The sequence below is a fragment of the Arvicola amphibius genome, chromosome 8 (genome assembly GCF_903992535.2).
Source record: "Arvicola amphibius chromosome 8, mArvAmp1.2, whole genome shotgun sequence".
In the NCBI taxonomy this organism is placed as follows: Eukaryota; Metazoa; Chordata; class Mammalia; order Rodentia; family Cricetidae; genus Arvicola; species Arvicola amphibius.
The window spans coordinates 107064931-107082136 of record NC_052054.1 but is presented as its reverse complement, the minus strand read 5'-3'; the positions used below and the strand labels follow the sequence as shown (position 1 = coordinate 107082136).

The 17206-nt window shown below is 46.3% G+C and overlaps 1 protein-coding gene across 3 annotated transcripts in view; it reads left to right on the top strand.

The window, feature by feature from the left end:
• Fbxo36 (F-box protein 36) overlaps positions 1-14550 on the top strand; it is a 58193-nt gene extending 43643 nt beyond the window's left edge. For all 3 annotated transcript variants that reach the window (XM_038339589.1, XM_038339591.1, XM_038339592.1), the window contains exons 3-4: positions 5910-6082; positions 14105-14550. In XM_038339589.1, coding sequence (XP_038195517.1) covers positions 5910-6082; positions 14105-14293 — 362 coding nt within the window. In that variant the 3' untranslated portion in view covers positions 14294-14550. The remainder of the gene's footprint in view (positions 1-5909; positions 6083-14104) is intronic.
• The last annotated feature ends 2656 nt before the right edge of the window (positions 14551-17206 follow it).

The window sequence follows — 17206 nt, the reverse complement described above, 5'->3', positions numbered from 1 at the left end:
ATTAGGACTCAGATTCTATCCTTATGATTAGGAGGAAATGGCTTTTCCTTCATGGGCCTCAACAAATTTCTGAGATATCTCATGGTGTTAGGTAGGGTACAAAAATAGTCATGAGGGAGGGGTCCAGTAATCTGGCCTCCATCCCTGTTGGTGCTTGTTTAGATGTCTAAATTTGGGCATATGGCTGCCAGAGTCCAGGCTGTGACCCTAAAATCTCCAGTTCCACAAAGGGAAATTCTTCAGGTTATTACTAGTGATCTATATCCGAACAGGTGTTTCCAAGCTTTTGACCTTAAAAAAAATATTTATTCATGTTTGCGTATGTGCTTAAATGTGTGAGCACTCATGCTGGTTCTCACCTTCTACGGTGTAGGTCCTGAGCTAGAACTCAGGTTGTCAGCCATGGTCTTGAGTACCTTTACCCTCTGAGCCATCCTGCACACCTATCTTGTCCTCTTATTAAAAGGGCTCACACAGGTTAGCAAAAGTAGCAAGGAGGCCGGGCGGTGGTGGCACACGCCTTTAATCCCAGCACTCGGGAGGCAGAGGCAGGCGGATCTCTGAGTTCGAGGCCAGCCTGGTCTACAAGAGCTAGTTCCAGGACAGGCTCTAGAAACTACAGGGAAACCTTGTCTCGAAAAACCAAAAAAAAAAAAAAAAAAAAAAAAAAAAGTAGCAAGGAAACTTGATTTAAAGGCAAAATAAGTGGCTGGGAGATGGCACAACAGTTACGAGCACTTCTGTTCTGCCAGAAGACTGAGTTTGCCGTCCAGCACCCATAGGGAGTGGTTTACAACCACCTTTAACTTTGGCTCCATGGGACCCTACACACTATTGTGTCTTCTGTAGACATCCCATCCCAGGCATGTACACACACACACACACACACGCGTGTGTGTGTGCACTTGTGCGCATAACACACACACACACACACACACACACACACTTACTCCAAAGCAATAGTAAAGATCAGAAACACGGGGCTGAAGAAATAGTACAGCGCCCACAAGGTGGCCCACAGCCATCCCTAAGTCCAATTTCGGGGGACCTGCTGCTTTCTGGATTTTGTGGGCACCAGACAAGCACGAGGCACACATGTATGTGTGCATGTAAACACTCATACACATAAAAAGAAGTCAGAAGCTTACTGTCAAGATTGACAATGGAGGCACACAAGAGCCCGGATTATTGTTTGTGTTTCCTCTTATGGGGTTCAAAAGAAAGAAGAATATAGTTAATAGTGAATGGTTCTGTTTTGACAGATTAGGTCATGTAATCACGTATCTGCTGAGAATGTTCCTTCCCATAATGCCGCTGATTTGAATGATATGCATTTTATAATTTTAATTTTGCATAGGCAGGCATAAGATGGTAAATAATGAATTCTCCCTGAAAGTTTACCTGAGGACACAATTTTGCCTTATCGGTCAGGCACCCAGAACCAGCTCATGCTGGACTGGCCTCTTTATCTTGGGACCAGCATGCATTGGGCATGCTGTTGAGCACAGACTGTCCAAGTTTGCTGGTGGTCAAAGGAGGAGACTATTCCTTTGTTCAGAGAGGAGTACATGCAGCCAGATGTAGGCAGGGCCTGAGGATGCCAGGTGCTTTGTTTGGAGAGAGCAGTGTGTGTATGGTATGTGCAAGCCAAGGGGTGGTTATTAGAACAGAAGAGGGTAGCATGGTGGCACACACCTTTAATCCCAGCACTTGGAAGGCCAAGGCAGGTGAACTTCTGTGAGTTCCAGGCCAACCTGGTGTACATAGTGAGTTTTAGGACAGCCAGGGCTCTGCAGAGAGACCCTGTCACAAAAGTATCCAAAGCAAAACACATTTCCATTCTTTGGTTATTCAGAGAGCTCAGGAGCGAGAGGGATCTTCTTTTCTATTTTTCTAAATAAAAATTAAAAAATTTTTATTACGCTTTGTGTGTGTGTGTGTGTGTGTGTGTGTGCCTGCAGCACACATATCACAGTAACTGCACAAGTCCTGAGGTCAGAGGACGATTTGTAGGAACTGGCTCCCTCATTTCATCATGTGGATCCAAGGAACTGAACTCAGCCTTCGCCTTATCTGCTTCACTATCTTGCCATTGTTGGATCCAAAGCCCCCTTGCCCCCAGCTGCCCCTCATAATCCGAACGACTTGTCCACTTGAGCTGCCTCGCTACCCTTGCTGTTTTCTGCTGTCTCCCTTGTGCTTTCTCATTCCCCACACTAAACTCCATCTCCTGCCATCTTCACGGCGGCTTTCCTGGCCCTGGCTGTGTCCAGTCTGCTGCTTCGCTCAGTTCTGGAGTCCTCCAGATGCCTCTGGATCTTTTCTCTTTTAACCACAATAAAAACCCTTCCCCCTAGTGGTCACGTCCGCAGTTTCTTTTCTTTTCTTTTCTTTTCTTTTCTTTTTTTTCTTTTCTTTTCTTTCTTTCTTTTTTTTTTTTTTTTGATACAGGGTTTCTGTGCCCCTCGAATACAACTGGCCCATCATTTTTGCTTCTACAGTGAATTTATGTTTATGTCAAGCATTCCATTAGTCTATTGTCTGTGAGCTAAAATCTCCTTTGCAAGTAACTAAAATGTCTAAAAATACAAGGCAGCGAGCGCTGAGCATGTTTCTCATGTCTTGAATCCCAGTGCTGCAGAGGCAGAGGCAAAATAGATCTCAGTGAGTTCGAGGCTGGCCTGACCTGCAAAGGTAGTTCCAGGCTAGACAAGGCTACATAAGCAAACCCTGTTTCAACCTTAAAAGAGAAAATAAATATACAAAGCAAAGCCATAGTGGTTTTCATGAAATATTCATCTGTTAATGCTGTTTATCATCACTTTATAGTTGCTAAATTATGTAAAGATGGGGATGAAAGAAGGTGGAAAGGAAGGAATTTTAATAAGAAAAAATAATCAGAGTCAACTGAACTCAGCATCCTGTGTTCACATCATCTGGGGGCGGGAGGGGCGTGCACCGACCTCCCTGTCCATCACAGGGGCAGATCCCGGGAACTGAGTCTTTCAAGTGCCTCGTGGAGAAAGCCCTCAGGCTAGAGAGCCCCAGTGGAATCAGCCTCCTCAATCCTTTCCTCATTAGCATTTTTATAGAGGAGGACCAAGAAATCAATTCAAGGTCCAGGCTTATCCTTCTGGCCAGGTGGCTTTTGTCTCTGACGTCCCCTCCCCCCCTATCTTTCTGTCACTCTCAGCGTAGCTGGGGAGTTTGTGGGCACCAAAGCCAGGGGCTTGAATTCTCCTTTAAAATTATTCTTTAAAGATTTACGTATTTATTGGTTGTTTTGTTTTGTTTTGTTTTGTTTGGAAACAGGGTCTCTCTATGCAGCCTTGGCTGACTTGGAACTTGCTATATAGACCAGGCTGGCCTCAAACTCATACAGATTCACCTGCCTCTGCCTCCTACTGGGGTTAAAGCTTGTGCCACTGCAAACAGGTAAATGTTTATTTTTATTATTTTATTTATGAGTAGGCCAGGGTGTCTGTCTGTGTGAGTGGGTAACAAAGGAGGCAGAAGGGGGCTTTGGATCCCTTGGAGTTGGATCCCTGTAGCTGGCTGATAGTGGTACTGGGAACTGAATTCAGGTCCCCTGGAAGGCCAGCAAATTGTCTTGACTGTTGAGCTATTGCTCCAGCCTTCGCTCCTTCTCTAAAATAGTTTTTTTTGACAATTTTTTATGTGTGCATGTGCATTTTGTATGTAGCAGGGGGAGGGTTTGCAATTTTTAGTTTTTGAGGACTCTGTGTAACAGCTCTGACTGTCCTGACACTTGCTTTGTAGACCAGACTAGCCTCGGGAGATCTGCCTACCTCTGCCTCCTGAGTACTAGGCCACCACTACCACCACAGTGGGGTTTGCAGACTTTTAAATCCACTGAATCTGAACCTTTTTGTTTGTTTGTTTGTTTTTTGTTTGTTTGTTTTTGTTTTTTTTGAGACAGGGTTTCTCTGTAGCTTTGGAGCCTGTCCTGATCCTCAAATTCACAGAGATCTGCCTGCGTCTGCCTCCCAAGTGGTTCACTAACCCTTGCAGCCCTTCCAAATCCTTTCTTTCTGTTGTCAGGGAGAATTCTTGTAAAGAAACTCCTTTTTTTTTTTTTTTTAATTTCGAGACAAGGTTTCTCTGTAGCGTAGGAGCCTGTCCTGGAACTCGCTCTGTAGACCAGACTGGCCTCGAACTCGCAGAGATCCGTCTGCCTCTGCCTCCCGAGAGCTGGGATTAAAGGCGTGCACCACCACCGCCCGGTGTAAAGAAACTCCTAAAGACACTGGTTGATTAGAGCTACACAGGCTAGCCTAAAACTCAGGATTCTCAGGCCTCTGCCTCTTTTTGTTTGTTTGTTTTTCGAGACAGGGTTTCTCTGTATAACAGTCCTGGCTGTCCTAGAACTCATTTTGCAGACCAGGCTGGCCCTGAACTCACAGAGATCTGCCTGCCTCTGCCTCCCAGGTGCCTGTACTACAACCACCTGGCTATGCCTCTGCCACTTTAGTGCTGGAATTGCAGGTGTGAGCCACTTCAACCCAGCCCTTTGCTCTTTTTAATGTTGGATTCTCTGCCTAGAGATGTTCCGGCCACCATTTTCTCAGCATACGGCCTATGTGGAAGTGTGGGGACAAACTTCCACAAAACCCATGCTTCGCCTCTCCATGTGATGATGGATTTGGGGAAAAGACAGTTCTGAAAACTATCGTGGGTTGAGGGAGGCCGATGGGCTTGGTGACAGGGCCTCCATCTGTTGGTCTGCCAGTTTTACAATAAAGCTTGTTTCCCTCCCCCAGCTCCTCCATCTTTCAGGTCTTTGACAGTGACAATAGCCAGATTTGAATGCAACAACAGTAAAGGGCAGTAATGCCTTATACATATTTCTCAAGGAAGAGGGTGTTTGGGGGAGCCAGTCAGCCTGCTGACACTGGCACTAGCCGCTACACAGTTGTGAACCCTTTTTATTTCTTACTACTGGTGTTTCCAGTCTTATTCTTAAACATCTTAGTTATGTATGTTAATGTAGTGTGTGTGTATGTGTGTGTGTGCGTGCGTGTGGCGTGCGTGTGTGCGCACACCACAGCCTGTGTCATGTGTGTGGAAGTCAGAGGATAACTCGCAGAAGTTAGTTCTCTATTTCCACACTAAATGGGTCCTGGGATCAGACTCAGGTTGTTGGGCCTGACAGCCTTTACCCATCAGGCCATCTCACAGGGCCTTCCTTTTTTTTTTTTTCCTTTTTTCCTTTTGAGACAGGGTCTCACTATGTATCCCTGATTTTCCTGTATCTTACTGTATGAACCAGGCTGGCTTCAAAGCTCATAGAGATCCATCTGCCTCTGCCTCGCAAGTGCCACCAGCATCTGGCAGACCTTCACATTTTATGCATGTCCGCCTGGCACAACCAGGGAAGTGATGATGCTCTTTGTCTGTTCCACCCACTCAGTTAGTGGTGGGTGACGACCTCCCTCATTTGTCTCTAGCTGATTCTCTGTCAGCTGGTAGCCAGGGTGAGCATCGCCTGTCACGCCCACCTCCATATGTTTCTGGTATGACCATTGGAGGGGGGTGCTGCTCGTCATCAGACCCCGTTCTCTTTGTTCTCACGCATTTGCATTCATTACAGACTTACCATTTTGCCACACCAGAGAGCCATCCCATCATCAGGACAACTAACGTCTCCAAAAATCCACTCCTTTAGTGCCACAAACAGCTTGGAGAGCGTAGGAATGACTGGTTTTCTCTGTGTAGCCCCGGCTGTCCTGGAATTCTCTCTGGAGACCTGGCTGGCCTCTGCCTCCTGAGTGCTGGGATTATAGGTGTGTGCCAGCACCACCTGGCTTCCAGACCTTTTCTTTTTTTTTCTTATTCTTGATGGTGTAATGAGGTAACCGGCAACCGTTGGTTTGTGGTTTGGCTTACAGTACAGATCGCCTTAGTGTTTGGTGCAAGAGTATTAGACTATGTCTTCAACCTGTGCCAAGGTAAATTTGACTACCTGGAGCGGCTGTCGGACAAACTGCTGCTGAAGATCATCTGCTACCTGGACCTCGAGGATATTGCCAGGCTCTCGCAGACATCTAGCAGGTTTGCCAAGGTAACAGTCCCCGCTGCTGTGTTGGCTGCACCAGCAGTACCAAGAGCCCTCCCACTGCCCTCGGGGGGTCCGTATTGCTCTTTTGCCTTATCTATTTAGGTTTTTGCTATTTTATTTAGTGATTGCTCTATCTATGTAATGTAGATGGACGTTTCGCCTGCATGGGTGCCTACTGTGTGCCTACTGTGTGCATGCAGTGCCCATGGAGGCCAGAAGAGGGCACCTGATCCCCTGGAACTAAAATCAGAGGCAGCTGTGAACTGCCATGCCATGGGATGTGCTGGGAACAGAACCTAGGTCCTCTGCAAGAGCAGTCAGTGCTCTTAACTGCTGAGCCATCTCTCCAGACCCCTGAGTATCTTTCTACTTGTCTGTCTATCTATCTGTCTATCTATCTATCTATCTATCTATCTATCTATCTATCTATCTATTTATCTACTTACCTACCTACCTATCTCTTCATTTATTGAAATAAGGATTTATGTAGTATATCCTAGCCTTGAACTTCTTTTTCTTTTCCCCTTCTTCTTCCTTTCTCTCTCTCTTTCTTCCTTCTCCCTTCCTTCCTTCCTCTCTCTCTCTCTCTCTTGTTTGGTTTGACTTTTCAAGACAGGATTTCTCTGTGTAGCCCTGGAATTCACTCTAGAGGTCAGGGTGCCTCTGCCTTACAAATGCTGCACTTAAAGGTGTGTGACACAGCCAGTTTAGCCTTGAACTTCAAATCTTCCTGTTTTTACCTCCCAAACATTTTGATCAGAGGTCATGTCACCATGGCCAGTTTATTTTTTTCTTTGAGATAGCTGAGACAGCGTATCTGCAATCCTTCTGCCTCAGCTTCCCAAATTCTGGGATCGTAGATGTGACCCCACCATGCCTAGTCTTCTTGTGTTTAATGTCCACAGCCATCTGTTGAGTCCTGCCTCTGTGACAGACGCAAGCAACCAAGATGGCATTATTCCCACACTCAGGGAACTTACTATCAGATATCAGGTTGCCACACAGATACAGGTTGTGGTATAATGTGATGGGTTTGACAAAAACATGTGGGCAAGGTACAAGGACTGGGTGTCAAGTGGTTTCCTGTGCCTGGCTTCTTAGAAGTGGGTCACTCTATCTGTGTTTTGAGTGCAAAATAGGGGGCATTTGTTGTAGGTTGAGTGGCGGGCAGCGTCCCGCTGCCCAGCTAGCTTAAACCCCGAAATAATCACACAGAAACTGTATTAATTAAAACACTGCCTGGCCCATTATCTTTAACCTCTTATTGGCTAACTCTCACATATTAGTTTAACCTATCTCCATTAATGTGTATCGCCACTTGACTGTGGCTTACCGGCATGAGTCTAACCAGCGTCCATCTCGGGCAGGAGAACCATGGCGTCTGCCACACTGCCTTTTTCCTCCCAGAATTCTGTTCTGTCTTCCCTGCCTACGTGAGTTCCGCCCTATCAACTAGGCCAAGGCAGCTTCTTTAATAACCAATGAAAGCAACACAAATACAGAAGGGCCTCCTACACCCGGCATTCAAGACAGGGAATCTCCCAAGCCAAGGAACAGAGGCAGAGGTAGCATGGTGGCACTAACAGTACTTCAAGAGTGTCTCGGTTAGGAGTATGCACTGCCAGCTGGTGGCACATTCTCCTAGGAGGCATCGGCAGGTGAAAATTTGTGAGTTTGAGGCTAGCCTGGTCTACAGAGTGATTTCTACACCAGTCAGTGTTACACAGTAAGACCCTGCAGTAGAACCGAGGTCTGCCTCCAGCACCCATGTCAGGAGGCTAGCCAACTAACACCCTTTCCTGGACTCTTCACGTGCCTGAACTCACATGCACACACCTCCACACACCTCCACATAAATCAAAATAAGTCTTTTTAAAAACTGTTTGCTGGGCATTGGTGCATTTCTTTAATTCCAGCACTCAGAAGGCAGAGGCAGGTGGATCTCTGTGAGTTCGAGGCTTGCCTGGTCTAAAGAGTGGGTTCCAGGGCAGCCAGGGCTACAAAATACAGCAGCAACAACAACAACAACAAAACAAAACAAAAACCTAAACAAACACAAAAAACCAGAAAACCAAACCAACCAACCAAGCAAAACTCAAGGAGTAACTGACCTATATCCATTTCAGCACGGGCAGTTTTGGTGGCCCTGTGTTCCTGTCCTCCCAGCCCAGGCTGATCAGGGGAACTCTGACCCTGGTACTCTCAATCCTTAGCAGCACGTGCTGGGGCAACAGTGCCAAGTTCAGCCCTGTTGGGACAGGGCCCGGTTTCCTGCCCCCTCAGCCATGCCTGCAATGCTAAAGTGCCTGTGTTCCACAGGCAAGCACACTAGCATGTGCCATTGCACCCCCATTTTGGCTCAGCTGGAGCGCGTCGCTGGCAGCTGAGGAACCTTGGCTGGCTCAGTATTTAGCTGTGAAGTCATGGAGGAACAGCCACATAAAGGAACAGGCTTTCCCAGATGGTTCAAAGGACACTGTGACCCAAAGAGTCAACAGTCCCTCCCCCCACAATAACACAGTAAAATGTCTTCACGATTAGAATTCATTTTCAGTAATATAATTTATTGGGGTGCAGAATTCATTTATTTCTATTTACTTTTGAGACCAGATCCCATCATGAGTTAAGTTGCTGGGGAAGTCACTGTGTGACTGAGGCATGGTCCTCCTTCCTCAGAACCCCAGGTGCTGCCCCAGCCCCAGCCACCTTCCCCTCCCTGCCGGGCCTTCCTGGCTCTCCCAGAACTTGCTGCGTGCACTGCCACTGTGGCAGTGCACCCAGTGATAGCCGGCTGTGGGGTGGTCCCTCGCCAACCCCACCCAATATATTGTTCTTTATATGAATTAATTTATTTATTTTGAGAGGTCATATTATGTAGCCTTGGCTGGCTTGGAACTCATAGATATCCCCCTGCTTCTGCTAGAATTAAAGGTATGTGACATCACACCCCCCACCCCTGCCAAGCATTCATACTTTAAGGAGGATGCTGAAGTAACCAAAACCCAGTGGTAGGGACCTATGAAAGCTCCTGCCAGGGCCTGGGTTTGTCTCCTCCCCTCCATACAGTGACTCAGCAGGATCCGACATCTGGTGAGCTCTCTCCTCACACTGGATACGCATTACTTCCCGTCCAGTTCTCAGGCACGGATTCTCTCATCCTCGCCGACCTGCCATTATTGCCGCACAGTTTTGAACTTGCGCTGAGTAATGTCCCCAGAGCTCGACAGTCAGGCTCTCCTTAGTGGTTGGTGTGTGCACACGGGGAACATGTGTGCGCATGGGTACACGTGCCATGACGCTTGTGTGGAGACAGATGACGACGCTGTGGGGTCAGTCCTCACCTTCCATCTTTACGTGTGTCCTGGGGTTGAACTTGCGTTGCCAGGCTTGCGTGGCAAGTGCCTTTATCTACTTTGCCATCTCCTCAGCCCTTTTTAAAACTCACTGTGTAACCACGAATGACCTTAAATTTCTGATCTTCAGAAGTCCTGGGGGTATAGGCATGTGCCGCCACACCCAGTTTACGAAGTGTAGTGGATTGACTCTAGGGCCTAAAGCCTCCTGGGTAAGTAAGTACTCTGCCACTCAAGTCACAGCCCAACCTTTTTTTTTTTTTTTTTTTTTTTTTTTTTTTTGAGACATGGTCTTATTATGGAGCTTTGGTTGGCTTTATGTAGACTAGTCTAACCTCAAACTCACAGAAATCTGCCTGCATCTTTCTCCCAAGTGCTAGGATTAAAGGTGTGCACCATATGCCCATCTTTTAAAATTACATTTATTTTCTTTATTTGTGTGTGTGTGTGTGTTCACACACACTTGTGTGCTACAACATTAGTGCAGGGGTCAGTGGACAAACTATAATTTTTCTCTTATAATTATAATTATAATCTTATAATGATTCTCTTCTGTTTTCTGGGTTCTGGGGAATCAAACTCAAGTTCTCAGGTCTGGCAGTAAATGCCTTCACCTACCCAGCCGTTTTGCCAGCTCCTCAGATTTTTAAGTACCCCTGCACAGGCACACATTTAACATACTTGTGTTTTTGCATATGCATGTTCACTAGGGGTTGAACCCAGGGCTTTACATATACTGAAAGGTACACACTGAAGCCAGGTATGGTGGCTCACTGTTGTTTCAGCCTTTGAGAGGCGAGGCAAGAGGACAGCGGTGAGCTTGAGGCCACTCGTCTAAACAGCGAGCTCTAGGCTAGTTAGAGCTGCAGTGAGGCCCGCATGTGGCACTTGTACGAGTGTGTTCTACATTCCTGGACTTTCATCCCTATCAGACTGAAGACTCCCATCACTTAAGTTTGTATGTCTACCCTGACAGAGTGCCTAGCCTGGGTCAGCTCCAAGGGTATGGTGTTTTATTTTATAGAGGCTATGCCTCAGTAAAGAAGGGTCTGGGGCTGGAGAGATGGCTTGGTGGCTAAGAGGGCTTGCTGCAGCCTGGTGGCGGTGACGCACACCTTTAATCCCAGCACTGGCAGGCAGAGGCAGGCGAATCTCTGTTAGTTTGAGGCCAGTCTGGTCTACAAGAGCTAGTTCTGGGACAGGCTCCAAAGCTACAGAGAAACCCTGTCTCAAAAAACCATAAATAAACAAATAAATAAATAAGGGCTTGCTGCTTTTCTAGAAGACTTGTTTGGGTACCAGCTTCCATGTCACAACTACCTGTAACTCCAGTTCCAAATCCTTTTGTTTTGTTTTGTTTTTCAAGCCAGGGTTTCTCTGTGTAGCCCTGATTATCCTGGAATTCACTTTCTCCAGACTGACCTCGAACTCAGAGATCCATCTGCCTCTGTCTCCCAAGTGCTGGGATTAAATATGTGTACCACCACTGCCTGGCTTCAGCTCCAGGAGATCCAGCACCTTCTTCTGACCTTTGAGGAACCATCACACAAGTAGCATATGCACACAGATACAAAATAAACATAATTCTTGGGGCTGGAGAGATGGCTCAGTAGATAAGCGCACCGGCTGCTCTTCCAGAGGACCTGAGTTCAATTCCCAGCACCCACATGGTGGCTGGCAACCATCTATAAGAGGATCTGATGCCCTCTTCTGGCCTGCAGGTGTATATACATGCAGAGCACACATACATAACATATAAATACATTTTTAGAAACTTTTAAAACATTATAAAAATAATCTTAAAGCAGGGACGATATCAATTTGCTTCTGTTTTTGAAATAATGATTTTCAGTTGAGGATCTGGTGGGCTCAATGCCGATTTTTTGGTGTAAACAAATGAAGATGCATCCTCCCAGCTTGGCTGACTGGAGGGCACCCTGCAAATCTTGGATGCCAGAAAGGCAGAGTTCTACACTTGTCAGATGAAGGGCCAGCCCTGAACTGAAGGAAGTTCACCAAGATGTGCAGTCATCGGGTCACCTGCCTGGGAGCCTGCTGACTGGCCTCAAGTCAGAATGTCCATGCTATTCTTTCCCTTCCAACGGCACCAGAATTGACCAAGTAGTTACAGAGATTTTCAGACACACAGGAAAAGAACAATGATGGTTGGGATATGACTGTGACCGTGCTTCTTATGGCTTAGAAATAACTGAGGTTACTAAGCACGTTTGTTTGCACATGAGACCTGCCCCAGAAACAAAACAACAGCTGGGTATGGTGTCTTGCAACTGGGAAACTGAGAGGCGGAGGTAGGAGGATTTCTGTGAGTTTGAGTCCAGCCTGGTCTACATAGTGAGTTCCAGGACAGTCAGTGCTATCTAATGAGACCCTGTAACATACAAACAGCCCCGAACAAAACAAGGGACTCTTCACTCTCACATGAGGAGGCAGATTTTTAATTTTTTATTATTATTTCTTTTAAATCATGTGTGTATGTGTGTAGGTGTGTGTGTATAGGTGTGTGTGTGAATATGTGTGTGTAGGTGTGTGTGTATAGGTGTGTGTATGTGTATAGGTGTGTGTGTTTATGTGTGTAGGTGTATGTATGTGTGTATGTGTGTAGGTGTGTGTATGTGTGTGTGTCTATAGGTGTGTGTGCGTGTGTGTGTGTGCCATGTAAGCAGGTGGGTGTTCTACAGCACAGATGTAAAGGTCAGAAGACATTTTACTAGAGTCATTTCTCACCTTCTCCCATGGATTCCAGGGATCAAAGTCGGGCCTTGGGCTTTTCAGGCAAGCAATTTTAACTGCTGAGCCATCTCACTGGCCCACAGGGACATTTATTTTCCTTGATCTACAAACTCCCATTGAAGAGAATTCCCAACTCTGGACAAACAGGTATTGTACCTGGTGAACAGGTGAACACAATTGTCAGGTCTCCCACTCTGTGGCAGGTTTGGGGGTCCTGAGGGGACCTAGAATATGTGTGTGTGGTGTCTTACTGTCATTATTGTTATCTTGAAACAGAGTCTGACTGGTCAGCCCTTGCCGACCTGGAACACGCTTTGTAGACCAGGCTAGCCTCGAACTTGCAGAGATCCATCTGCTTCTGCCTCTTGAGTGCTGGGATAAAAGGTGTGCGCCACCATCCCCCGTTTAAATTTTTTTTTCCCTAAAAGACATTTCCTAAGACTTAATTTTTGCTATTCATAGTTAGAATGTGTAACTCCTAGTAGAGGAATGTTGAAAATTGGGTAAGATAATGAATGACTTGTAAAACATAAAAGGGTTTTGGGGCTGGGGGTGGGGGCTCATGACTGTATTCTGGAAGTTCAAGTAGGATTGTTGAGAAGTGTAGACCAAGACCAAAGGTTCACTGTCTTTTTTTTTTTTTTTTTTTTTTGAGAGAGAGGACTTCTCAGTAGCTGTGGAGCCAGTCAGTCCTGGAACTCACTCTGTAGTCCAGGCTGGCCTCGAACTCTCAGAGATCTGCCTGCACAAGACTCTGTCTTAGAAAAAAATGGATGGTGTCACACATTTTTAATTCCAGCACTCAGAAATAGAGGCAGGAAGATCTCTGTGAGTTTGAGGCCAGCCTGGTCTACCAACAAGTTCCAGGCTAGGCAGGGTTATGTAGTGAGACCCTGTTTAAAAACAAACAATGCACCTACAAATATGTAGGGGACAAATGCATGATTTGGTGTCACTGCGTATCTTGCATTATGTGACCTATAATGGCCGTTCCATTGCTGTCTATGTAGATAGGACAATAAAACACCCATTTAGAGACCCAATCTCACGTAGTTCAGGTTGGCTTTGGATTCTCTGCCTCTGAGGATGACCCTGGACTTCTGAATGGACTCACCCATACCATACTAGAGTACAACATTGCTAGTACAACCACCTCTGATGCTTCAGAGACTGACCCTGACTTGTGTTGGAAAGGAGAACAGTCAGCACTTCACCTCACCAGCCAGCAGAGGCTAACCTTCAACTTCTGATTCTCCTGCCTTCACCTCCTAAGCACCTCCACAGCTAGTTAATGCAGTGTTGGGGCCCAAAGCCACAGCCTCATGCATGCCAAACCAGCATTCTACCAACTAAGCCCTGGGTTTCACATTTTTTTGAAATAATTTTTAAAAAAAATATTTATTTATTTATTATGTATACAATATTCTGTCTGTGTGTATGCCAGCAGGCCAGAAGAGGGCACCAGACCCCTTTACAGATGGTTGTGAACCACCATGTAGTTGCTGGGAATTGAACTCAGGACCTTTGGAAGAGCAGGCAATGCTCTTAACCTCTGAGCCATCTCTCCAGCCCCGTTCAGGCTTATTATTAACTAGCTCTTACAACTTAAATTAACCTGTACTTCTTATCTATATTTAGCCATGTGGCTTGGTACTTTTTCCTAGTGAGGCATTCTCATCTCGCTTCCTCTGCATCTAGATGGCTACTGTGTCTGTCTCTGCCTTTCCTCTTCCCAGAATTCTCCTGGTCTGGTTGCCCCACCTATACTTCCTGCCTGGCTACTGGCCAATCAGCATTTTATTAAACCAATATGAGTTACAAATCCTTACTGTGTACAAGAGCATTATCCCACAGCAATGGGATGTGATACAAGCTAGTGGATGGTGTGCCTTAACCCACTTCTGGTTTTTTCCACCCGCAGCTGTGCAAGTCTGACTGGCTGTGGGAGCAGATAGTTCAGTTGGCTTGTGACACCATCACCCCCGACATGAGGGCCCTGGCGATGGACGTGGGCTGGAGACAGATGTTCTTCACCAACAAGATCCAGCTGCAGAGGCAGATCCGCAGGAAGAAGCAGGAACACGGAATGCACAAGGAGAAGCATATTTAGGGGCCATGGTGCTTCTCTTCAGGTCTGGATCTCTGCCAATTCCAGGAATCACCTGAAAATCCCACTTTGAACACACATGAAAATCCACCCAGTGCCTTGCTTGAGCAACCACCCCTGTCCTGCTCAGGCCAACCCATGGCCCACACACCTAGGGCTACAAGACAGGAAGCCTCTCAGGCCACCACCTTCCCCATCCCCTGCTGCTCCTGAGGGAAAAGCATATTGTGTATGAACTAACAATAAAGAGTTACTAGCAAGCTTGTGTTTTTGTGTATCAGACAGGGATCCCAATCTGGACCTTTAGGATGGCTTTGAACTTCTGACCCTCTTGCTTCCCTCTCTCCGCTGCTGGGATTACAGGTGTTCACCACCATGCCCAGTTCATAAGGTTCATAAGTTCATAAGGTGGGAGGATTTCTCTGTGTAGCCCTAGCTGTCCTGGAACTTGCTCTGTAGAAGAGGCTGGCCTTGAACCCAGAAATCCACACACCTCTGCCTCCTGAGTGCTGGGATTAAAAAAAGGTATGTGCCACCACAGCCCAGCTGTTAAATGTCCATTCTATCTAGGCTTTCAAAACAGCAGCTCAGCTTTTGATTTTTTTTTTCCTCCTGGTGTTGTATTACCTGCTGTATTATCTGTGGGTGGCTTGGTGTACTTGGAGGTGCAGGTGCCTTGGAGGCACCCCAGGAGAGTACAGCTGCTCCCTCAGTTCATTCAACAGAGTCTGTATTCAGTCACTGTCCTTGTGGGCCCAAGGTGTCATCCACCACACAAACAACCCCTGATTTGGCGCTGGAGGGTAGTTGAGAGAACCCAGACATTCTGCAGGCAGCCCTTCCTCAGAGGATGTTACCACTGTTAAACCAATCAGTTCTTAAGGGAAGACCACTGCTCTCTGAAGGGAATGTAGCCAGACAGCACTTCGCAGCAGGGATTTTTGTTTGTTTGGGTACAGGGTTTCTCTGTGTAACAGCTCTGACTCTCTGGGAACTCACTCCGTAGACCTGGCTGGCCTCAAACTCACATAGTTCCACTTGCCCCTGCCTCCTGATGCTGGGATTAAAAACCTGTGTTACCACTGCTTGGCTGCAACAGGAAGTTTAAGAGCAGAGGCTGTGGGTAACCAGTGTGAACAGTTAGCATGTCTTTAGTTAGTATGGTTCAGGGATGCACATAGCAAGTTCGAGACCAGTCAGAGCTACATGAGACCTCGTCTTTAAAAAGAGGCAGGGCTGCAGGGCGGTGGTGGCGCATGCCTTTAATCCCAGCACTAGGGAGGCAGAGGCAGGTGAATCTCTGTGAGTTTGAGGCCAGCCTGGTCTACAGAGCGAGTTCCAGGACAGGCTCCAAAGCTGCCGAGAAACCCTGCCCCAAAAAAACCAAACCAAACCAAACCAAAAACAAAACCAAAAAACCAAAACCAAAACAACAACAAAAAAACCCAACCAACCAAAAAAAAAAAAAAAAAACAAACCCCAAAACAAAAAAATACAAAACAAACAACAAACAAACAAACAAAACTCACTGGCCACCTTTAAAGAGGACAACATTTATTTAGTTACAGGTAAATAAACACCACTTGGGTATGCAAAGGGTAAACGAGAAAGCATATGATGTGACCACACAATTAACCAGTGGAATATCTTCAGAACACTGCAGGTGAGAGCAGAGATAGGAGCCGGGGTTTCGTTGTTGTTTTAGCAAGCATGTCTTGCTTCAGTTTTGCAGGGACCTCTGATTCAGTAGAAGCCACTGCACCCTCAAGTACAAGTAAATCCACAAAGAGGACTGTGAGCAATCTACCTGGACGCAGTTCCAGCTGGGTCAATGGGCAGAAAGTCCGTATCTCTGATGCACAGCGAGCAATACAAGATCCTTGATCATGGACCATAGCACCATTCAGCACACTGATCAGCCAGATCACTGCCTCCCGTTAACTGACGCTACAGACAATGAGAGCAGTGAAGTAGTGTAGTTTAAAAACATATAACATGTTTAATCATTCCTAATTGCATGGTAAATACCTATACACACGTGCATGTGTGTGCTTGTATGTATTTAACATGAAAACAAATATCACTGTTTCTGTTTTAAAGATTGCTATTTATTTATTTTTTGAGACAGAGTCTCACTCTGTACCTCAGGCTGTCCTGGAATTCACTCTGTAGACCAGTCTAGCCTTGAACTCTTCCTGCCTCTGCCTCCCAAGTGCTGGGATTAAAAGTATGCACCACCATGCCTGGCTAATATTACCTTTATTAAAACATCAAGTTGTGCTATAGGTATGATGATAACAAACAGGTCTTTGGCCAGGGGTGGAGGTAGAGACAGAGGGGCAGAGGAAGGCAAGTCTTAATGATTTCAAGGCCAGGCTGGTCTACATAGTAAAATCCTGTCTCACACAAAACAAAACAAAACAACACACAAACCTATCTTTGAGTTAAGCCAAATGGAGCACAGCATCTAAATTATCATCAATCTAACTTCCAGGCAATGCTCACATCAGTGGTGGGAATAGCAAGGGTGTGTATTAGCAGGGCCTTCAGGGCACCCTTCTATGGGCCAGTCTGCTCACTACTGGTGTTATCTGGGTGGGTTTCACAGCACAACCTTTTCCACTAGTTCTTAGGACAGGAGGCCATGGAGATGAGGCACGAGGAAACTGTTCATTTAATTACCTGTTAACGCCTGGGAAGCTCCCTTTGCATTCTGACTGAAAGTTAGACCTTGGGAGCATTCTGCAACTCCAGTTCTTAGCTTCCTGCTTTTCATTATCAAAGATAACCGAGACTGGAGTGCATTCATTTTAGGTAAATTTGACCCAAGACACTGGCAGTTTTGTTTGATGAGCAAATTGTAAGTCCAAGTTTCTTGCTTTATGGTGTGGAGATGAATCCTAGGGAGAGTCTTGA